At 34.0% G+C, this 25,339-nt stretch overlaps 1 protein-coding gene across 1 annotated transcript in view; it reads left to right on the forward strand.

The window, feature by feature from the left end:
- Positions 1-4,754: 4,754 nt before the first annotated feature.
- SGCZ (sarcoglycan zeta) overlaps positions 4,755-25,339 on the forward strand; it is a 172,447-nt gene continuing 151,862 nt past the window's right edge. The window contains exons 1-2 of the mRNA XM_058803911.1: positions 4,755-4,844; positions 7,793-7,987. Coding sequence (XP_058659894.1) covers positions 7,793-7,987 — 195 coding nt within the window. The 5' untranslated portion in view covers positions 4,755-4,844. The remainder of the gene's footprint in view (positions 4,845-7,792; positions 7,988-25,339) is intronic.

Raw genomic sequence — 25,339 nt, forward strand, 5'->3', positions numbered from 1 at the left:
AAGCTGGCTCAGTAGAGTTCCAGTCAAGAGCAGTTATTTTTTTCTTCCGTTCTTCCAACTGTGCTTACATGTATCCTAGAAGATAAAATTGCATTGACAGTGGCTCCTCCCTCCTTCAGTCTCTTCTTAGTATGAAAGGAAGGCTTCATTTTTTCCATTCCAATCAGTCTTCTCTTCATCAAGCTATATTGATTCCTTTTTCTTTTCACAGCAGGGAGAGCACATATTCTGTAGGGTGAGTCTCATTTCATTTTTGTTAATCATTTGAGGAAAGTCAGGACAAACCTCTGCCTGCATGAGAACATCAAAGGATTTCCAGTGAAGAGCTGAAGGTAGTTGAATGCAGTAAAAATGAGATCTAGATGACCACCTGTATCTCTCTAGTTTTCCCACAGTACCTGAAAGGATTGGATATTTTTCACCTGGAAGTTGAGTTCACTCATGTTGTTTAACCCATGACGTGGTAGCATCCTATTAATTGCTCAAAGAAAAGAAAAAGTAAAAAAACATTCTTAGTGCTGCCAACTTAGCTAGTGAATATGGAAGAAATGTATGATTGAATCATTACATATTAAATGTCTTCATTATTTGTAAGTACTTGAAACCTCTTTTAAATCACACTCTTGTGTGATTGAGCTTCCTTCTCAGGAAGGAAGCTCAATTTGGATTTTTTTGCTAAATCTAAGCAAGATGACTGTTGGTCAATGAGTGTTCTTCTGCATGCATTTTCAGGAAGAAGCAAATGCAAACAGAAGTAAAATGGGGAAAGGGAAAAGGTGGAAATTATTCTAGTAATAAATGGTGTGATTCTATTTTTGATGAAAAATGTTGCCAGGGTGATTTAGGAGTTTAGATCTGCTTTTAGTAATTAATACTACATCTTTAACATAGATCTGCTTTTTGTAATTAATACTACATCTTTAACATTTTTTAATTAATACTACATCTTTAACATTTCAAATAGGTTTGGAAAATATTATTAACTTCTTTTTCATCTAGGGATCTTAAGTGATTTGGGAGCTTGCAACCAGAATGGTTATGTTTCTTTCCAAAAGATCAACTAACATCTGAAAAGAAAGTCAAAATTTTTTTGCACTTTGAAGCACAGAACTAAATTGTTTAGTTATTGAAATATAGTTTTAAAAGTGCAGTAAGAAATAATTTCAAATTTCATGTAATAAGAAAAATTATTTTTCTGCTGATATACTTTTAATGCTGCTTTTAGATCACTGATAAAGACAGTTCTGAAGGTTCCTTTCTCTTGAATGTTTTACAAGTTGCACTTCATCTTCAGCATCTCTTGGTATTGGATTTTTTTTTTTTTTTGGTGAGATGTCATTGGTCATGTGAGTGCTAGATAGATGAGTAGTCTTTTGTTACAGTATTAGGATGCCATGAAGATGGTTTATAAAGAGTCAGGCGCAGAAACAAGGCATCACAGTGAAACCACTTTTATAAATTACAAAACTGCTCATCAGGGTTGCATCCATTAGTAACAAGGAAGATGAATAAGCTAATTAAAGGAAGGAAATGCTGAAGACAAAAAAGGAAACAAATTAGAGTCTTAGTCCTGTATATTATATGAAATTTAAAACATAAACTTACATTCCTCATTTCTGCACAAACTACCTAGGTGTTCTCCATAGCTTTATGGTATCATCTGAAATACAGGGTAAACTTATAGATTAATGACTTAAATCTCTATTCTGAGAGTATTTGAAGAATTGAGGTTTTTGTGTTATCTTGGTAAAAAAATCATGACCAGAATGTTAATATTTTAAACACCTGGTAAAACACCTCTCTTGTTAAATTTTAAAAATGTTATTCTTTTAGACTGGAGCAGGAACCCATATTGGTAGGTAGGTGGTAGAAAATTAGAGATTACTGTATGTGTATCTGTCTATTTATATTTAGATTATCTATTTATATTTACACACCTATATGTATTTTTAAATCTAATTCTCGTGGTGAATTCCATCGTCTTTTATTAAGATGAATTCAGCTCTTTTCTGCCTGTACTCTTATCAGGCAGACAGGCAAAATATAGCTTATACTTTTAGAGCTTTGGATGGTAGTAAGATTTGATTCATGCTTGTTACTGTAACACCAATAACACCTTTAGTTTGCATATCGATATAATTATGATTACTTATCTATATGATTGTGATTACTATTGATTAAAAAATATCCTGACAAAATGGAGAAGCTATTAATATTGAATATGAGGACATTAAATTCACATTAAGGTAAAACTGATAAAAAAATCAGTGTAGCTGTGCCTGTGTACATTACTGAAGAAGCTCAACCAATAAAAGTAAAACCCAAAATGTAATCAGTCTCTTTTTAAGAACTATTCCTGTTCTTCATATCATAGCACTTACTCAATGCAGCTTTTTCTGTACTCTGATATCTGGTCCATGTTATTTTTCATATGAATTTACAGAGTTATGTATTTTAGGCTGGAAGAGACAAGTATGTGGATTCAGATCTACAAGTATTGGTTTTCTAGCCATACAATGGAGTTGTGCTACACTTATGTGAAAATAAGAGGAAAAGGAAGAGTATTTAAAAGCTTATTTTCCATCTTTCTAGAAATTCAGGTTTTCGTTCATATTTCCTATGTTTCCTCTTCTTTCAATGTGGACTACATGATTACCCTACAAGAAATTTAGACTCCAAACTACAGGCAGAAATTAACTATTTAATGAAGGTATTTCCTCATAAAGTGTTCATTCCACCTCTACTTCCAGTCCAGCTGAGTTTGGTGAATCTGCAACTCTTAAAACATCTTTCTTGACCCTTGAAGATTACACTTTTGCCACCATCTACTGAAACTGATGTAACAAAATTTGTAATTCACAGAGGAAAATTAGCTCCAGTTTTTGTGAAGCTACAGAAGTATTGGTCCTGTCATCTTCCATTGATGTGATTGCCAAGTTTTCTCCTCATGAAATATCCTTAGCAAAGACGTTATTCATCTTATCTTCTCACTGGCCTTAAGAGAAGGAGCTGAGCAGATGTAAGGTTCTGGTCCTAGCACTTGTGAATGCTCTCTGCCTTACTGTGATATGTAGAGAAACAGGGATGAGAGCCCACCAGGTTTAAAAGAAAAGTGGTGGGTTTTTAAACTGGTATCCAGTGGTTTGCTGTAGTTTTCCTGACTTTGTTGCTATTTTATTAGTCTCTTAGAATTTATTCAGTAAGACAAAATTCATCTCTTTGTCTAGCAGAAGGAGTATTTGAGATAAGTTCCAGAGACCTGTCACAGGTGGTAGGGCAGAATGCTGCAGTCTCTTTCAGCAGTCTGTCTCCTTAGGCATCTGCTTTTCTCTAAGACAACTCAGCTATATGGAATCTTGTGTTGCTGTTACTAGACTTCAGTGATCCCACCTAGTTTGATTAAGGTTTTCCTTAATAGTCAGTGTAGCTAGATAGAACTCCTCAAAAAGTTATTCTCAAACACCACATGCAAAGTTAGATGACTATAAAGCTAAATAAACTGAAATAATGATTTAGTTCTTAAAGCAAAAACTTCTTTTAAAAATACACTAAAAATGTACTGAAATTAGGTTTGGTTTTGAAAACGTAGCTTAGAAAGGCATATTTTTTTGAAAAAAATGAAGCCTGAGCTGGATTTGAATCCAGATTCCTTAAAAATTCATTATATCAATTATTATTATTTAGAAATATTTCAAGTCACAGAACAGTGGTAAAAAGTATTATTCTATTCATTACATGATTATTTATTCTTTTAACATGCTGTGAACTTCATTGTGCAGAGAACATTACAATTAAACATGTTGAACAGAGCAGCCATAAATGCTCACACTAAGTAATAATGGTAATAGTTTGTATCAGGTGACTGATATTAATTTTTGTGAAGTGATAATTTTATTGGAGAGAAAATTTCCAAGATGCAAACATTTATTGTCCTTTTATAGGCAACTGTTTCAGTAAGTGTTTAGTAAGTACAGGCATCACAGGGAGAAAATTTTGTACCTCAGCTGCTGTCCTGCCTGTGGCTATAATGAAGTCTCTGTAGTAATCTAACTGTATTGAGTTAGGAAAAATTAAATTCTAATTGTCAACATAAAACCCAGCAAATTTCAGTAAAAACATACTGACTTAAGCCTCGTTGACAACAATGACTAAGCTGTACTTTGTGGCCAAGACAAAAGCAGATTCTTCTGAATTATTAAACTTCAAATCACATAAATTATGTAATCAACTGACTTTATGTGCAGCTTGGTAGTGAAATTATTTGGTTGTGTTTTTTACTTTAAATTTTCAAGGGTGCAAAGGCATTTCCAGATGTCTTCATTAGAAAACGCAGTTTTGGAGTGTTGTGCGCAATTCTACCTTCAAGTCTAAAAGTTACAAGAAGAAAAATCCACAACAGAACAAAAAAACATCAAACCCTCAGATCAGAATCTTGAAAACCCTCTGATTTGACACCTTCATGACAAAAATAGTCTATGATAAATAATTCTTTTGTTGTGAGGCACAGTTTGTTTAGTCTCCATCCTTGGGGTTGGACTGGATCACCTCTTTGAACTCCATTCTGTGATTCCATGACAAAAGGAGAAGACTTAGCAGGTGTCAGGTGTAGCCTGTATAAAAATTTCAGAGGAAATTTCTCTCTCTCCAATATTTAATTCTCTAGTAATGTACCTCTACTACCTTGTAAATCCCAGTCTTGATATAATCTCAACCAAATCAAGATAATACAATATTTTTCTGTTAATTTTGGAAGTATTCTAGATTACCAAACTCTTGTAAAAGAGAAGGAACAATCCATCTGCTTCAGCACATACTAGAAGAGACACCAAGAGCTTCTTGCATAGGTACTTGGCATTTTAAATGCTTTCTAAGAAAATTCATTTGTTTATGCATCAGGCTTTTTCAAAAGATACAGCTCTCTTACTTGCCATCTTCATATTTGTTTTTATAATGAGTTTCTTGATTTCATCCCAAGTCTTGATTTTAAAGCCAAGGCTGGGATGTAACATTTGTGTATTTGCTATAAAACAAGTGCTATGAATTTTATAGCTCTTCCTGCTCTTTGTGATGTATGTAGGGTAAGCTTTCAGCAAAAGTCTATAAAGAAACCAGTAACATTATTTTCTGCTGTAAGTTTGGTGCAACATACTGTGTGAGGGGAAGCAAAATGAATGGCCTGCTGTAATGTCACACAAAAAGAGAGTTCTCCAAAGCCTGTTGGCCAAGGGGTTGTTTTACTTTCAGAGTGAGTGGGGAGAGATAGCTGGTTCAGGTAAATCATCTCTATGATGTTTTGAGCTATGGCTAGTCATGACCAGATTGCTTTTTTGATTTTTTTTTTCCCTCTAAATGATGGTATGATGCATCTTCCTTGCTGGCTATCATTCTTCTGTATCTGAATCTCTACAGCTCATCCAATTCATTATCAACCCAAATGAATATTGAGTCTAGATGCTGTCATACTGTGAATTTATATTTTCAAGTACCTTTATGTTTTCATTCTTTCTATGAATTGAGGGAATAATGCACAGAGAATGTCTAGGAGTAGTGTTATGTTCCAGGTGACAGTTTCAGCAGAAGGTAGGGGCCCCCTTCCAAGGGTTCAAGGTCCAGAGAGGCTCCTGCTTCAGCATGGGCTCTCCATGGGCTCACAAACTCTGGCCCCTCAGGCTATTCCAGCATGGCATCTTCCACAGGCTGCGGTGGGGATTTCTCCTCTGGCTTCACCAAGGCTCACAGAGTGGAGCAGTATACAAGGGGGAACTGAGGGATGCCTGGCTGTGGTGATGGAATAAAATGCCATTGTATTTAATGATTATGTTGCAAAAAACGCTCCCTGTTCCATGAGGCTATATTCATAGTTTTAGGACCAGTGCTACTTCTGACATTGCCATGGTCTGAAAGTTGGCTTTTCAGCTGTTTCTAACAAACATAATTTTTTCATAGGTAATATATAAAGTTAAATCAAGAAAATGGAAATGGTGGAAAATTAACCCATTTAAATCTCAAAATTTAATTATACATCAAATTTTTTTTACAATGACTGGCTAAATAATGTGTAGAAACTCATTATAAGGAGAAAGTTGATTAGCTGATTTGTGTACACAGTTTTTAGGTTTATAAGGCATTTTAACACAATTAGGATGAAAACTGCCAGCGTATGATAAGAAGATGATGCAAAGCCTTAAAACCTGGCCATACTTTGCTTTGGGAGGATTGAGAAATGTCTTTGAGAAATTTTGTTTGTAAAATTCACTACATAAATAAACTGTGAAGCATTGCATTTAATTGAAATTGAGGGCAAAGAGAAATCATGATTGAAAAAAATAAAAATGACAAAATGCCTGTTTGCTAAATTACTTAAAATCTGCTTATTAAATTCTTCATTTCTGTCTTGACTTATTTCAGTGATATATATACTGTCACAATATGTGACAGTATATATAGTGTGTTCTATGACTTATGTCTCTATTCACTGTGAGTTAATTTATTCCATTAATATCTCATTCACTAGAAGAATGGTAAAACCTAAAGAGTGTTGATTTGGATAAATATCCAGCAACACAGATAATTACATGAACATTTTTGAGCTTCACATTTTAAAAATCTTATAAAATCAACATTTCTTTGATCCTTCAAATGAATGTAATCTGGTTTTTATTTCTCATTGGATCAACTGACTCATTTTTGTGTATTTTTACTTTTTTTTTAGTCAAAAGAAAGGCAACTTTTAAGCTCAAAATTGATTTTTATCTGGTTTATAAGTTTGTTGAGTTTTTGTTTGTTTGTTTTGGATTTTTTCATTTTGTTTTGTATTGTCTAATTCCTCCTGAGCACAAAGCCTATTAAAACAACATTTCTAATGGGAATATTGCAGAAAGAACTCTTACATAAACAGAATGAGAATGCTTTAATTTAATTTTTAAGTCAAAGAGAAAATTTAATACCTTCCCGTCTAAAGGCAGTGTGACAGCTCAATATGAATATAAATCTCTGTAAAAGACAGCTGTGAAGGAAAAAAATTAAACAGTTTTTTATTAAATGGCACAAATACTTTTTTTTAAAGGAAGTAATAATTGAAAGTTCTTTAAGCAGTTTGCAAATAGTTACTGCTTGTTGGTGTGTGAGAAGAATTTAAACTAGTTCGGGAATTCAACAGATTTTAACTGTATCCATCTCTTGAAGGGCAAAATGTAGCTTTTGTTTTTTTTTCTTTTTTGTAAAATAAGAAGGCATATATAATAGCATCAATTGTTAATTTAATTTGCTAAGTACAATAAAAGACTGAAAACTTCATTTATGAAAGATGTATTTAGAAAGGTGAGATTTTTCTTTTGTTAGTTCAAGAGTGTACTGGCTACAAGTTTTATGAAGAAAATTGGTGTTATCTCAGCCAAAACCAGTACAAAAGAAAAGATACATGACTCTTTCTCCAGACCCAAATTTTGCTGAATGATCTCATAAAGGACAATAAAACAATATTCAGAATTAAAGTGTAAAATACATGTATAGATTACTTTTATATTTTTAATAGTTTCGTGTTGATAAATTTGAAATGCAAATCCAATTTGAAACAGAAACCAAAGGTTTACATTAAAGTCATAAAATCCACCAAATTCATGCTAGATGCCTAGTACAAATAACATTGATGTGGTTAATGCTGGATGAATGTGTCTCTTCTGTGGCCATAGAAACTGATTTTCTATACCTTCTGAGATAATTGTAATGTAACATTGCGTGTGAAAAACAGACCTCTCATTTCCCTACTTATGCTTACATCTTTCTTTTACAGATGACACGAGAGCAGTATATATTAGCAACACAACAGAACAGCCTTCCAAGGACTGAACATCCTCAGTTTTACCCAGTAGGGATTTATGGATGGCGAAAGAGGTGCTTATACTTCTTTGTCCTTCTGCTGTTGGTTACCATGATTGTTAATTTAGCAATGACAATATGGATTTTGAAGGTTATGAATTTCACAGTGGTAAGTATTACAGTAACTTTATGTACCTCATTTCTTCAAGTACTAGCTTCTAGGCTTTTTTCTTTTTCCTTTACCATGTTATATAAAAATCTAATAATTTTGGAGGAAAAAACGCATATACTTATTTGAATGCTGGTTCAGATAGTCAAACTTTTTATATATATTCTGCAATGAGTGGACTGGTGCCCTCTCTTTCTGATGTTTTTGGTTAAAAAACATATTTTCTGAAGTTATATCTGGATCTTAGACTTTTTTGTTTGCCCAGATCAAAAGTATCGTGATGACTGCCCCAAGCATCTTTTAATTTCTTGTCATCACTAAATAACAAGCAAGAGCAGTTTACTGTATTTGTTATGTAGAGTATCTCTCTTAGGAGGGAACTGGGTTAGTCATGTCAATGTATGGTTTTTCTTATCTTTTGTTCTTTGTATTTTTTAAAGTTTACTGGAAATTTGGACTGTGTTTCTCCCAGAACTTAGAGTAGCTGTTTTGGTGTTGGTAAGAGGGTAGGCGAGTCTAAAAGTCTCATGCTTTAATGAGTCGGTCTCTGGTGGAATCTTTAGTATCAGCAAAGTGTTTCAGATGTACACTTGAAAGAACATCTGCATTCAATGGAAACTGTGGTAGGAGTGAGCACTAGCTGGCAGCAGAGTGGTGACTTTTTGTATATCAAAAGAAAAGAGAGAACTTCTACACAGTTTAAAGTAGCAGTGTTTCTGCTAGGACCAGTGCAGTCTTCCTCTCTTGATTTTAACCTTCATAACCAATATTTTAGTGTATTTAGTTATAAAATTCCAATTCCTGTGTCACAGCACATTTCTTCATTAGTTTATCAGAAATAGAAGATCAGCCAGCAAAACCAGCATAAAACCTGTGTCTAAAATCGTTCTATATCTGTTGACGATCTGTAATGCATTAGATGATCTGAAACTGTTTTCTGGTGAGACGTATTGTGCAAATACATTTATTCTTCTAAGTTTCCACTAGTGGGTGAACATGTTGAATTAATATTTTGACAACTGTATGATTTTAATATTCACGTACAGAAAAGTTTGTGATAATCTTTTGGAAGGTTGCCTTTTTTCAGAGGGGGCTTTTTTTGCTCTGTTTTTTCTATTTTTCAGCACAATGTGTTTTTAAAATAGGATACCCATATATGTTTTTGCCTATTTGAATAATTATTCATTTGTACTGGAAAATATTTAGGCATAACTCTTTAAGCAATTTTAAAATATAGCTTTTAAAAAGCACAGAATTTTTCTCTGTACAGAAGATTGCATTCCAATAGAATATTTGAAAGTACTGTTTCCATATCTAGGGATCTTTTGACCATCCACACTACAAGCTATTTTAACACTATCGAGTTTAAATCTTTTCAAATTTGATCAAGCAGTTTTTAAAACAAAACAAAAAGATAAATTCTGAAATATTTTGCTTTCCTGCATGTCAAAGTTTGTTGGAAAGTTAAAAATTTATGGTGAATTACTAAATCAGTGCAGGATTCTAGTGCAGAAAACAAACAGACTATTGCAGCACTTAAAATAAAACACTTTCTCCTTGATCATATTAAAATACATTTTTAAAATTATGTGCTGAAGACTTAAATTACTTCTGCAGACTCATGGAATAGTAGGTAGCTGGTATTCACATTGGAATCTCTGTGTGCTAGAAGTGTCATGTTAAAAGTTGAGCAACATCTTCACGCTCATGTCCTCACATGCACTTTTGAGCGAGAGTGAGAAATTTGTATGAAGTCTGAAAGAGTCACATTCTTAGGTGTAGGTTTTTGACAGTAAAATAATTTAGTTTATAAACCTAAAGTTTGTGTATATAAAAAGGCAATGACGTTGAAATACAAAGATATTTCTTCCATGTACATGTATGTATGTACAGATAGATATAAAAGAAGAAATTTTATTTAACTGGAGTGTGATAGGAAATCAGAGGTGCAGCTAGAAACCTCAAGTGTTTGCTCAAAAGAGGAATATATTCATGATAAAAGTAATTGCTGAAATTGGACTGCTTTGACATTTTGACATTATTTTAAAATATTTCCTGTTTTAGCATAAGTCAGTGTTGAGCTTTCTATGAAGACAATATTAATTGCCGCATTTCAAGGGGTCATGAAAAGCCAGGTCATGGTTTGTCGTTGCTGTCTGATGATTGCAACACTGTTAATTTGTATTAGCTGTTGCCTTTTCTATTTTTAACTGTAAAGCTACAGCCACTGACAATTTGGCATAATAAAAACCTTGCTGCGGTCAAGTTTCCAGCTGGAAAAGTTTTCTTGAATATACTGACCTTGCACATAAGAGTCACATTCTGAATCTGAGCAGTCATCCCATGTTCTTTTTATACTCAGAATGTAAAAAAGGGTCTTGTGTAAAGCATTCATCTCAAAGTAAGATAGGCAACTTATATGAATTTTTCTTATGGATAAATGTTGAATAGCTTATCAAATAAGTAATAATAGTAAAAAAAAAAAGTTTCTTTGCAATCATATAAAAATATAGTACCGGCAAGGTGTGCAAGTCTCCTTTTATCAGATTATGTAATGTGACTAGGAAAAATAGAGAAATGTTCAGGGATACAATCTCTTCTTCCGGTGTCTAAGGTAAATAAACTTGAAAGGTAACAAATAATTGAAATTACCTTGAAAGATATAAATAATTCCCCTGATATATAATATGTATCAGATGAGCAAAACAAAAAGTAATTAATATCTGTGTAGCAGGAATATTAGCAGGAGGGGTCACAGATGTAGTAATAATTTTTGAAAGATGTTTTCCCACTGGTAGCTTAATCTTCGTGTCCTCTAATATCAAGTTGAGCTTTGTTACCTCACTGTTCAATTATCTTTTTAGAAAGATGTGGCCAAGGAGGCCAATGGCATCTTGGTCTGTATCAAGAGCAGTGTGGCCAGCAGGACTTGGGACATGGTTATGCCCCTGCACTTGGCACTGGTGATGTCACACCTCAAATACTGTGTTCGCTTTTGGGCCCCTCACTTCTAAAAGGACATTGAGGTGCATGTCTGTAGACAGGCAACAGGATGGCAAATGGTCTGGAAAACATGTCTTGTGAGAATGGCTGAGGGAGCAGGGGGTGTTTATCCTGGAGAAGAAGAGGCTGAGGGGGAGACCTCATCACTCTCTACAACTGCCTGAAAGGAGGATGTAGTGAGATCAGGGTTGTTTTCTTCTGCCATGTCTCAAATGAGCAAATGAGAAGAAATGGCCTTAAACTGTGCGAGGGGAGGTTCCAATTGCATATTAATTTCTTTTTCAATGAAAAAGTTGTTAGACATTGAAATAAGTTGCCCATGCAAGGAGTGAAGTTATCATCTCTGGAAGTGTTCAAAGGGCATCTGTATGGTTCAGGGGTGGTTGTGGTGGTACTGGGGAGATGGTTAAACTGGATAATCTTTAAGGTCTGATTTTCAAAGGAGATGTGCAAAATATCTTGGAAAAATCAAGCCAGGAACTAAAATCTGTAAATTTTTTTAGTATATAAAGTAATAGCCTTAGGGGACTTGGGTTTCATGGAACACTTATGGTTTCCTTTCCTTGCACTAACCTTGGCATGGTTCACAGGCTCCCTCATGGAATTGTCTGTCTTTCACTTTCCATCAGGATGTAATTACCTCTCACTTAGTCTATGCTGTATGAGTTTAATGAAGCTCAGAGCTGTTAGTCACTCTTTACCTGTCTATACAGTTACTATACTAGGGATTTCGGGAAGGATAGATACTCAAGTCATGACTTGGTACGAGAGCGAAGGGGTAAAATATTAATGGTTTTGTGTTTAGAACATTCTGGTTATTTCATATATATGTGAATAGTATATGTGAATTTTAAAGGCTTGTGAAGAAATATTTTTTACTGTGCGTGCATTCTTGTCAACCTGTATTTACATGGACTACAGCAAAAGTAATTAGCTGATTTTTTTTTTTAAGATCTAATCACTTTATCATTATTCTCCAATACAGCTTTTACTTTGTATCCTCTTTAAGTTTTTTAACCTCAACAGAATTATAGTTTTATATAATTTATTCTTGATATAGCTGTTAATGAATAAGACGTATTGACACTCTGTCAATCTGTTTACTTTTTAAAAGAGACTTACTATATATTTTTGTTACTAACCAAATACCAGTGTAGCAATACATGACTGAAAGTTTTCTGCATGTATTTCAGGTTAGCTTTAAAAAGGGGAATTCAAAGTGTTCCTCTTATTGTTGGGATGTGACATTGTGAAATAACATGTAGCAATCGGCACAGAAGTGTAGGTCCAGCTCTTGGTGGAGGAAGCATTTAATAACACCTCTTTGATACATTTTCTCATGTGTGCACAATTGGCATTGATATTGACACATCTAATATTATGTTTTACCTTTGCTTATCACATGACATTAATGTCTGGAGTTTATTAAAGCTAAAAAAAATGGTACTGTTAGAGAAAATGCTCATGTAGCTCTTTGATCTCTTTTTGTGTCCTGTAACAGCCACAATTGGCATTGATGGCACCAAGTTATTTTACTGGTTTTGGTTGTACATCTGGTTTTGTGTGTCTTCATTTTCTGATTACCCCTAGGAATCCATATATGAAAAGACATTTTATGACCCCCTGTAAGAATGCAGCCACCAGCTTCAGATGTTTTCTCTTGCTGTAGCTGCAGTGTTGCAGTCAGTTTTGACTGCTGTTACGACACAATGTTGTCTGTATTGATCCATGTTAAACTCCTCTTGCCAGTCCTACCATGGGAATTACTTTTAAGATCAGGGGCCAGACAAGTTATCTGGGTAGAGACAGTTTATTTCTCCAGGAACTTTGAGGAACGCTTTATCTTCAGACATAAGCAGAGTGTAAAGAGCAGTTTGAGTTTCCTGGCTGGAATGCTTGTGCTTCATGCCCCAGCTGAGCATACTCTCTTTGCTGGCTGCCTAGCTCTGAATCCATGTTGTATGGACAGCAGGTGGTTTGCAGCGGGAATGTTTGCCTGAATTCCACCTATTCCATGTTTAACTCCTAATTTCCATGTTTAAAAGCCAAGTAAACATGATTTATTTCATATTTAACAGAATATATATTAAGGCAGAAATTTGCAAACATTAATTCTGCCCCCCCCCCCCGTTTGTATCATAACAGATTATCCCTATATTCCTTTACAAGTTTCAATTTTATAATTGAAATAGTGTTTCAGTAAACACTATTTTCCTGGGTTTTGATTAATATGCAAGAATGTGGAAATCTTCCTAATATTTAAGTCTCTGTGTTGGGACACACACACGCTTCTGATCTTAATATCCAATATGGAGAAAACACTCATGATTTTTTTAAAAGTACAATTTCTACATTAAAGTTATAATTTGATGCCCAAGTTTTTAGCAGTACAGAACCAAATTGGTTCTGTTCGATGCTTTTATCTAGATGTAGACCAAACTTTCTTGGCATACTGAGGAAAAAAATCTATTTGTGAAGCTATACTGTAATAGAAATTATCCATTTCTCAACAAGCATGACAGTGATATGAGTAGTTAAGTTTCTAAGTTCTTAGGCCACCCATAAGTCTTTATTTGATGGTCAAATATTGGTTACCAGTTCCGTTAGTTCTGCTGAACTATGTGATGAAGATAGCACTTTCACATAATAATTAATACCATTTCAAGTAGCACTAGGGCAATGGTCTTTTCCTTTTCTTAGGCAATCTTTGAGACATGTCCAATTTGTAGCAGGTTGGCATTTCAAAGTTATAAAGTTTTGTAATTGTACTTATGTAAAAAATAATTATGTCATCTGGCAAACAGAAAACCTCTTCCATCTGACAAAGGCAGCAGTTTGTTATTAGGTTTTGAGTAAATATGAATAGAAGCAGTTGATGTATATTTAATAAATATATTCTGTCACATCTGCAGGTTAAATTTACTTCAATGGCAATAATTTATTGCCAATAATTTTTTAAAAACTGAAAATTATCTAATTTTTAAAACTTTTTTTATCTTATCATCTATGTAGAAAATTATTTCTCTAGATCCATCAGCACATTTTTTCTTTCAAGAACATGATGTTCTGTTTTTCTGTTTTGGAATGAATGAGAGAAAACTCTTGTTTTCTTTTTGCTTGTTTTTTTTTCCTTTGTTTGTGTTTTTGTTTTGTTGTTGTTTTTTTTTTTGCTTTGTCAGTCTGGACTGACAAAGTTCCAGTCCAGAGGAGAGGCAATATAATTAACTTTTAGTGATTATGAGACTAAGTCAAGATATGACAGACCAAGGCTCAAATTATCTCTAATGTAGATCATGTTCCAGATAAGTGTTTTATGCATAGCTTATTAGTCCTTATGATTTCTGGCATTTTGTTTTAATAGATACATGACATCTCTCTTACTATTTCTTAATCTCAAATGCTACATATCAACCTTGTAACAAATTTTATTGAAGAGTCCAATGAAATGGCTGTGTATTCCTCAGGAATATTTTCTGCACCGATTTAGAATTCTTTTGAAATTTTGACTTTTAAATTATTTGAAATAGTACTTAGAAAATCTTCAGCTAAAATGAGTGTTAGAAACTAGATGTCTGCGCATGGACATGTATACTAGAATGCACAAATTCTTATTTATATAGGTGACTATTTTCTCATATCCTTATGGTGCACTGGAAATCAGAAATGTCAGCTTCTTGAATGAACCTGTCAGCTCTGTGAATAATTCAACAACTTACCCATAGAATGTCAGCAAATTAATCTTGCTGTGAGTTAATTTTACTTGGACTTTTTTATCCCACTTTTTAACATTCATGGAAAAGCACAACTTGAGAGAGCTGGAGGGAATTTTGTACAACTCGTGTCCCCTTTCATTTTCAGTGCCATAGGCAAGAATGAACCGATTTATTCTTACTCTCTTTTGAGCATTTCATATATTTGCTGTCCTGAGCACAATGAAAACTCATTTGAAATATTTCTAGTACCATTCTTCTAAATCACCTTTTTATCTCATCTTGTATGTGTACCTCCTGTGTTGTGTACCTCTTTTCCTAGTCCTTATGGGGAGGAAAAAAATCAGTGTCAGTGCAAGCATGGGGTAGGCTTACTTGACTATACAATAATTAATATAAAATCTGTTGTGTCACAGTGGAAAGGTGACTAATCTGATGTCATATTTGTGATACATAAGACAACAGCTTGCATGAACAGTCAAGCCACTGTTAAACATATTTTGTTAGGTATTTTATAGTACTGGACCTCTCATGGAAAGATATCTTTCAGTAAAAAGTAGGAAGGTATTGTTTAAAACAATCCAATTTAATAACACTTCTCAGCAAACATTGACTCCCTTGATTAATGTGCGGGTTACTTTATTGATTCTGTGTGGCTGAATGCAGATCTTAAATTATTTATTTTATTTCTGAGATATGTCTGTACATTTTGGGGTTTGTTTTTAACAAATGATCTCTCATGAAGAAGGAATGTGATAAAATTCTTTTCTCATTTTTATATTTGTTTGGTCATTCAGATTTAATGGCAAAATACTAGTAGAGTTTCCAATAGAAAAAATAAGTGAATACACTGCACCTCAGAAAGTATTGTAAAAATATGCCAGCAACAACAGTTGAAATTAATGTAATAGGTTAGCCAAAAATGTGTATGTACATATATAGATATGTGTATATATACGTATCTATTCAGTTTGCCAAGGTTTACCTTCTCTGAAACAATCATGTGTTCAAGCTGAGTGAGCAATATTTACTAGACAGCTTAATCATTCACTGTGTAAATAGGCTGGAACAAGTATCTCAGAATTTTTTCAAATATTTGCTTTCATGAAAATGGAATTAATATAATTTCCATTAAAGGCTTTTTTTTTTCCCTTCTGAGTGTATTCTAGCATGACATTAGTGTTTATAGAAAATTATCTTTTCAAGAGACTATTATATAAATATAATTTTGAATTCTTAAAGGTTTATCAAGTAAGAGTTCTGACACTTATATTTGTCCAAGTACATAGCTTGAATAGCAGACATTTGAAGAATGTTTTTGGTTTGGAGTTATTTTTAATGAGGGGGGAAAAGGTGGAACAAATTAATTTTGTATACCAGGTTTCATGAAAATAATCAATAGAAAGTCATAAAAATAACAGAAGGCTAATGCATCAGCTTGTTTGTCTCAAGTGGAGCAACTAAATCAGAGTTAATTTTATAGTTCAGGCCAAGTAGTAGTATTTTATATGTTTATTTAGCAGTGATTAGAGAGATATCAAACCACTTGAACAAAGTTTAGTTACTTAAAAGTACCAACAGTCTGTATAAATAATGAAATGTGTGATTCTTACTTCCTTTCTATTATTGGGATGACTTATCTGAGTAAAGAGTGCAATAAAAAATTACATTCTCTGCTTGGAATCCTGCTTTTATTTGTACAAATCTTCCACCCTGAAATAAATACAAGTCCATGTATTAAGTACAAGAGCAGAATGTACTTATGTAAATCTAGCCTATATTAGACCTAGCACATTTAGGAATTATAATAAAAAAGAAACAGGAAGATAAGATAGAATATGTAGTGATAAATGTCTTACATGGCAGAGTATTTCCTCTTCTTTCTTATAAGTCAGGATATTAAATGTGTGGTTGGAATCCCAGATGGGATTAAATGATGAATTAAATGTTTCACTGATGCAGAAGGAAGGACATGTTTTAATAAAAAATGTGAATAAGGGGTTTTTTTTGTCCTGCAGCAACGAGGAGAAAAATTTTCAAGACTTTGACCCAAAAGATACAACACTGGTGCAGGTATCATTTCTATGCCTGGCAAACATATTTTACTACTGCTAGGTACAATCAAGGAATGAAAATCAAGAAATCCAGTAAAAGCAGATCATAAATGGTATTGCCAAAGACAATGTAGAAGTAGTGGAAATACCACAAAATATAAGTCAATGTTGATACACAATCCTAAACCTCTTAATCATAATCTAAATTTGGCTGCCTTTTCTGGAAAAGCCTGGAGCATCAGAGCTTGTCCAATGATCTGTTATTCAGGCAGCATGCTGCATACCCTGTCTGTGACATCAGTGTCCATCAATAATGTGGGAACTGCATTATTTTACTGTGGCACTCAGTAAAGCACAAGTTGTGGACAGCTTTGTGTGGAATCTTAAAAGTTTTGAGCTTAAGGCATCTTACAAAACAAAACCCCCAAAAACCCCAGATACATATTTTAGTGTCTCTAATCATGAAATCAGCATTTTTGTGATGTAAAATCACTATCTATAAATTGGTTTTAGTTATAGATCTTACATTCCTCTCACTTCATTGACATCTACTTATACAGTAGAGCAACATCAAGAAATGTTTTCCCGAAGAGAAATTTCTAATTACTGTGTTTATTTTTCTTATTATCTTCAAGGCTCAGTTTTATAACAGCAAGGATGTGCAAGAGGGTAATAGATTTCTGTCCACATCAACAAAAAACTAAAATTGGAATAAGTATAATAAAAATACAATAGTAATTAATAATATATTAACTTTGGTTCAAATTTTAACACATCTTTCTTCTCATATACTGGGATGGCACAAGTCAAAAAATGATAAGCAATTCTTTTTATAAAATGAAATTGCTATCTATTCTTCTCAGTTGAGATGATACTTTAATAGTAAAGGTAGATGAAAGCATATGTAAAGATAGAAATTTAAAAATATAGACTTGATCATCTTCAAATCATTCTTCCATCTTTTAGAGGTGGAGCTTTCTCATTTCCTTCATTGTGTTCAGGAAGATACAATTCTTATCAGTCATCTTTCGGGTTCTGGTCATGCTACATAGAAGTAACAGAGGAGACAAATATCTATATTTGTTTTGTTGTCTGAACAAACAACATGAAAGACACATTTTAAATAGTTTTTGTCACATATTCTAACGCTGTTATTTATTTACCAGAACATGATCATCACTATTAGAAAGGTGTTCATTTTTTACAGTAGTAAGTTGAGAATAAAAATGTATTATGCCAACAATATGCCTGTGGGTTTGTTTGTCAGACTGATTGATATAGGCTTATCTGTATATAAACATCCAAACTTATTTTTTCTCAAGAGGGATGTAAATTATTTACATTTGAATTTCCTGATGGTTTTTACAATTTTTTTTGCTGGTTCACTAATTAAAATGTGAACTATAGAGAAGGAGGATTGATTTTTAAGCTTAGTTCTATGTTATCTTGCTCTTACTTTCAAACTTAATTATTTGCAAAATTATTTAAATTAAATCCTATCTACAGGATGCTACTATGGAAATCCTTATGTTCTAATTGAAAAAAGGACACGCTCTTTTGTGGTACCTAAGGAGGACCTGTTGGACAGGAAAAAAGGGGCAAAGAATATGGCAACACAAAGTCTCTGGCAGGCATAAAACTTCAGGGGAATGTGATGGTGCTCACAGGGGTTCTTGGATGAGGCAAGAGATGAGAATTTTGACTCCATGTTCAGAAGGCTTGATTTATTATTTTATGATATATATATTACATTATAACTATACTAAAAAGAAATAGAAGGAAATGTTTCCTCTCAGAAGCTAGCTAATAGAATAGAAAAGAATGATAACAAAAGGCAGCTCTCTCGGACTCTGTCTGAGATAGCTTGGCCTTGATTGGCCATTAATTATAAACACCCAAGATGGGCCAATAACAGATGAACCCATTGCATTCCACAGCAGCAGATAATAATTGTTTACATTTTGTTGCTGAAACTTCTCAGCTTCAGCAGGAAAAATCCTAAGAAAGGATTTTCACTAAAGATGTCTGTGACAGGGGAATATGCTTGCTCTAAACTCTCATGTCACTTTTTATATTAAGCAGGAGTGTTATGATCTGCAGTTCTTAATGTGAACTGTGGAAAAATAAATATCCTGTTATGGATTGTTATCTGAGGTTTCGTCAAACTGTCAAAGGACTCTTATACTTCTGTTTTAAGGTTTAATAAAGCTGTAACCTGGAGCTTGCTGAAGGTTAACACATTTACTTTCAAGAAAATAAAATTCAGTGACAGATAAGGGCATTTATTACTGCACAAATAGAAAAAATAGTTTTCATAGTCTGAAGGGAAACATTAATGGATTTTGGATTCATGGTGTGTGTGAATAAAATTACTTCAGATACCCTAAGGTTCAGGTGAAACTTTAGTCATATGTAAAGTACAATAAAACACCAGATAATTCTTACCCATTTTTAAAAATTCTGAACATACTTAAACCACTGCCTTAATAAAAATGAAAATAAGTATAGATTTTATAATAGGGTACAGTATAATCACAGGTTCTCAAAGGTATAGGCTCAACTAAAATATTCTGCAAACTACTGCTATTCGTTGACAGAAGATCTGAGGAGTCCACCTAAGCAGTCCACTCATATAAATATTTCACATTACTCTTTGCTAGTTAACTGAATTTTATTAGTAGAGTTATACTGAATATTCAGTAAGCTTACAGTGTGTGAATTTACACACACACAAAAAGATATTCCTAAATAATTTTTTTACATCAAATAATCTTTCTGTATTACAGAGAACATTTCTGCAATCTTACTTGGTAGCTTTTACTTTACTGGTCATTAAAACCTCTCTCTTCCTAGTAGTGCACTCTATTAACTCTGATTAGAAGTATTTCTATACACTTTTTTCACACTTCTGTATGGGTTTTTTGTATGCTTTAACACTTGGTGTTACTTTCATACACACAATCTAAAAGATTCAAGTGTCAGGTTAGGATTTAATGGCTGGGTTTTCAAAAGTAGTTGGAAGTCAACCTTGATGGCATGTATGTTATTTGAAAAATACCGTCCTGCACAGCTTTATGCTTGTTGGTGTTGTAAGATGCCCTCCATCTTACATCCATTCTATGTGAAATATTTCCTTATTGAGCACAGTATTTGTTGTGTATCATACATACACACAGTATGCTGGGTAATAACAGCTGTCTGGCAAGTAACAGCTAAATAAACAAATAGTCTGTTATAAAGGGTGTTGAAGAGCAGAATGCTCATGCAAGCTCTAAAACCTCAAAGCGTGGTGGCTAGAAGTATTGATTCTCGTGAAGGTGGAGCAGCAAAGTATGCAAAGAATTTCTGAGACTGGGCAGGACAGTGAAGATCAGGAATTGTACATCAGAGGTGTGGGGGGGGCATACAAGTTTCTCCTTCCGTTTTATTTACTGATTATTAGAAGTACCAATTCCAGGGTGAGTCCAGGAAAATAAGACAGTCAGGAAATAGTAGGGAAGCCAGCTGAACATGAGCTACAGAGGAGAGACAGCTGTTCAGGCCACAGAAGGACCATTCTGTGCTGGGTAGCCACTTGGATGGAGAGGAGTTGTTAAAAGTTGTGGAAAAGTGTTACTCTGACAGCATCATCTGTAGTTACTCTGTGGAGAACTTGGGGAGGACCTTATGATGTGAATATTAAAAAATTGATGGAGGTTTGTGAATTCATTGGGTAAATGCCTGGCAGGAAAATGTACCAAAAAAATCCTGAATCCGAATATCCTATTTTAATATTTGTGTGTCTGATGTTATTGGAAATGAGATATTAGGGTTAACTTTTGATCTCACCCAGAATGTCCATTCTTATGATTTTTTGAAAGCAGGGCTGAGAACATAATACTCAGTTTATGCACTATATTGATAAACCCGTGGTTTGTATTGTGTATTTCAATGCATCACAGTGTGCAGTCAATTCAGGAAATTAAGGATCACATTAAAGTCAATAGAACTAAGTGGTTTAGTCCTAATCCCAGGAAATTAGAAGTTATTTGAAATCTTTACTTCCTCCCAAAAATAGATGAAAAAATAAAGGGGTAGGCTGAGTAGCAGTGTTGTAGCACCACAAAACAAAACTAAACTGATTTCTTGTCAAACTAAATTCTGGGTTTGGCTCTGTGAGTTATTGCTCTCTGTCATGAAAGTGTGATTTAGTTAACTATTTTGAAGCTATGTCTGCTCTCATATAATTTTGCAAACAGTTTAAGACAATCTGAAGAGATGGAAAAAAGAACTGTTCAAGCTATTGGAATAACAATTTATGAATATATTTAGGATATTTTCCAAGTTAGAATTTCAAAGAGTTTTTTTTTCCTTCGCATTTACAAATATAACTATGTTTATATTGGTTGTATAAATTCTGAAAAAAACCCATCAGAATGTCTTGAATAGAAAACATTGATCAGTTGCTTCAGTTTTTGTCCTTGGCTGCAGGCTATGCTGTAGGCAACACGGTGTTACACTTATATAAATTTGTCAAACAAAATATTATAGATGTTATTTTATAAATATTTTTTTCAGTTTACTAGAATGGATGAAACTGGCTTCAAATTACTTAAAAAAGAATCCGTATAATCCATATACCTAGATTACTTTCTGTGCTTATTCTCAGATCTGTCTCTCTGTCCCTCTGCAAAATCTACAAGCCACTATATGGGTAGCTGAGATCATTTAGATTTAGTATTTTTTTACTTCTTAATTCCTGTTCATGACAACAATTTAGAGAAGCAGAAGCATGTTTAAGCTATGTCTGCCTTCCTAGAGCTGATTATGGGTCTGTTCCATTCCTGGTGTATGCCTTGTGTTCCCATGTGTGTGTATGAAACACGCGTGTGTACAACTACTCACGTGGATCATTGACAGCCTTTCTTATGCTGGCTGCATTTTAATATTCATCTGTTGCTTGCCCTCTGACCTTGATAAAGTCAATCTACAAGCAAGGATTTTCAAAAGCTTGTCCACATATTCAGATCTGAAGATACTGTAGGATCTAGCTACAGAAAAATCATGTAATGAGTGTTTTAGTTAACTTTGCCCGTGTGATTGTGGATGATTAATCTCTTTGAAGTGGAGTATCATCAAAAAATGGTAGAATATTTTCCATATTTAGTTTTGAAACTAAAAATATTTTAAGAAAAGTGCAGCTCCAATTATTTTTAATAGAATGGCAGTTTTTATTTGACTATCAGATGAAGGAAATGAAAAATGCCATAATCTCTGATCAGCACACAGCAGGATAGAGGCATGGTGGCAGTATTACTGATATCTGAGGTGATAATTTTCCAAAATTACCTAGAAACTAAACACACTCAGTGTAAGAGGCAAAACAACCTTTCCAACTTAAATTTAGTGTAAAGTGAAAGCAGAAAAGCCTTGCATATTTTCAGTAAGTATTTTTTATTATTTGACAAAAAATGTCTTTATACTGAGTGCTCAAAAATTCTCCTGTTTTTCATTAAATCTCCTGGGGAAGCAAGACAAATCTGTATGCCAGTATAAAAGCAGGCTTCTTAAGTGTATAAAGCACACAAGTCAGCAAAAATGTAATGATTTTTCAGTTAAAGATATAATATAAAACTATGTTTCCTTTTTTCACTTTTATAAATGAATCATAGAATCATCATAGAATCATAGGATGGTTTGGGTTGGAAGGGGACCTCGATCATTTAGTTCCAGCCCCCCTGCCATGGGCAGGGGCACATTCAGTTAGATCAGGTGCTCAAAGCCCCATCCAACCTGGCCTTGAACAGGGATATGAGGCATTTGCAGTTTCTCTGGGCAGCCTGTTCCAGTGCCTCACAGCCCTCACAGTAGAGAGTTTTTCCCTAATGTCTAATCTAAATCTAGTCTCCTTTAGTTTGAACCCGTTTCCCTTTCTTCTTTTACAACCCACTTTTGTAAATAATTTCTCTCCATCTTTCCTATAAGTTCCCTTCAGATACTGGAAGGATGCACTTAGGTCATCCTGAAGTCTTGCCTTTTCCAGGCTGAACAATCCAAATTCTCTCAGCCTTTGCTCTTAGGAGAGGTGTTCCTTCCCTCTGATCAGCTTGGTGCCCCTCCTCTGGACCAAGTGCTAACTCTGTTCCTATTTTTCCCCAATCCGTTGTCTTCATCACTGTCACTTGTGGTTATCAAATCACCCCGTGTGGTTATCTGAATAGAACTGGTATTACTTGCATGTTACTTTACCATAGTCTCACTGCAGTGATGAGCATGAGGACAGAAACTCCAAGAAATAAAATGCTTTAACTACCCCAATTTTATGTGAGTGGAATTATTAATATAACCATACTTCATAATTGGTTGTGTATATCTGAATTTTCTCATGCTGCAAAGTGAAGACTTAAAGGTGTACAGGAAAGGATGTATAGGCAAGGGAAAAAGAAATAGGAGGCAGAAGAAAAGACTAATCAAAGATGGTAAAATTATGAAATTAAAAAATAATTATAAGATGGAAAAATTGAAATAAAGAAAAAAAGCCATTTATGTTTCATATAAAAGAGGTTTCTTAGCTAACAGATGTATTAGCCACAGGCAGCAATAAGTTTTAAAAATGAAAAACAATACATAATTTTTAGATCACTAAAATTAAAATGGTGACAGCACTAGCAGATACGATATATTGCAAAGAAGTATTCTAGTCTTCTGAATAAATCATTGAACAACGACTGAAAATTAGGGTTTGATTTTTAGCATTCTTTGCAGTTGCCTGGCTGAGAATGTTAATAATTATTACTTCGAAATGGAAGTTGTTAGAAAACCAGCTTGAATGAGAGCAGTCCTGAGAAGGATGTGGGGATTCTGGTGGACGAGAAGCTTGACATGACCCATCAGGGTGCAGCTCAGAGAGCCAGCCGTGTCTTGAGCCGCATGGAAAGGAGCGAGGCCAGCAGTCTGAGGGAGGTGATTCTTCCCCTCTACTCCAATCTTGTGAAACCCCACCTGGCGTACTGGCACAAGTATCTATTTTTTTTTTTTAATTTCCTGGATTTTGTCATTCTCACTCATAATAGACTGTTTTTAAATAAACATTTTATTAAGAAAAGGTTTTCTGATAGTAAGCAACTTAATTATGGAAACCAGCTTTTTTAGTATATAGCTTTGGAAAGGGAAGAAAAGGAAATGAGAGTAAAGAAAAATTGTGTCTAGAGGAAGAAACAAAAAAAAAGGATAAGAAAAAGACATGAAAATCAAGACAAAAACAAAAATTATACTCCTTGTTTCATGTTTTTTAGTGTCTAATGTACAACTATGCAAATTTTACAAGGACAGAGATATACTCTGAAATATACCTAAAACTAGGTTTTTAGAGTGGTTCTGGCATTTATTCATGGGGAACTATCCTGAATATATTTTATTACCTCTCAAGGAAAGAGGAACTTGGTTTATTTTCTCTGAAAATCTTTGCTAGAGGAACTATAAATTTACCCTTAAAAATTATGATTACCTTTCACATCAGTGGAAGATAAATTCTAGCATCTTTAGCAATACCAGCAAGGTGTTATTTATGCAGGTGTGAGTTTTAACAGTGCCACTACAGATGCAGCATGTATGTGTTAGCAGAAAGGCATGAAGTACATGGCACATTCATTTATATATAATTTATAGGTTTAAGTGTATCTTGAAATATTTAAGTATGCTGAAAGTGTTTGAAATATGTAGTTGGTACTCATTAGTTGTCTCTTTATTACTATTTTCAATTAATGGAGGGCTATAAATTTTATGTTAATTTAGAAATGCTTTCGGCCTCTAACGGTTATGATCTTTTGTGATGTGCTAGTGACATTAAATAAACACAATTGCTGGATGCTGGAATTCTTTTAAGAAATATTTATTACTTACAATAAAACTGTCTCTAAATTCTATAATGATACTGTAAAAATTACAGTACCAGGAGAAAAAGGTCTTTAGGAAGAAGTGGTTTCAGGCTCATACTAAGGCAGAGCAATACAGGCCAAGTCTTGAAAATGAGAGTAGAGGAAGGAAGAAAAGGAAGGAAGGAGAGAGAAAGGGGAAAAAGCATCTCTTCAATGCAAATTATGTTGGCACTTTTTATGTTGGTTGTTGATCTGAGACCCATTAGCTGGATATAGACAGCTAAATAAGCTCTAAGGAGTATAACTGGTGAGACAAAATACAGGTAAAAGTCGATGGATTAGCATTGCATTATTGATGCTGTCAGCCCTGTGTTTTCCAGGGAAACACTGGTGTGAAGTAAGGAACATCTGCTGAACAATATGGCACATCTGATTTCATGCTGCTTGTGAAAACTGCCCCTTGGCATTCTGTATGAGGTCAAAAGATCTCTGAAATTTCAGTGAACAGGCACGGTGGGCATGAGGGTTGACAGATCAAATCAGGTGTGTGTTTTGCCTTTCAGCAAATATCTGATGATTGTGGGTGAAATAAAATCTAAGGCTCAGCAGAGAGTGCCTGAAATGCTATTTGTTGTAGAATTTTGCAGCTGTTAAAGATGTGTTATATAATCTGGCATAATTGATTCCAGATCTATTTTTATTCTCTTCATTTGAAGGGTAGAAACTATT

Source organism: Ammospiza caudacuta, chromosome 4 (genome assembly GCF_027887145.1).
Source record: "Ammospiza caudacuta isolate bAmmCau1 chromosome 4, bAmmCau1.pri, whole genome shotgun sequence".
Lineage (NCBI taxonomy): Eukaryota > Metazoa > Chordata > Aves > Passeriformes > Passerellidae > Ammospiza > Ammospiza caudacuta.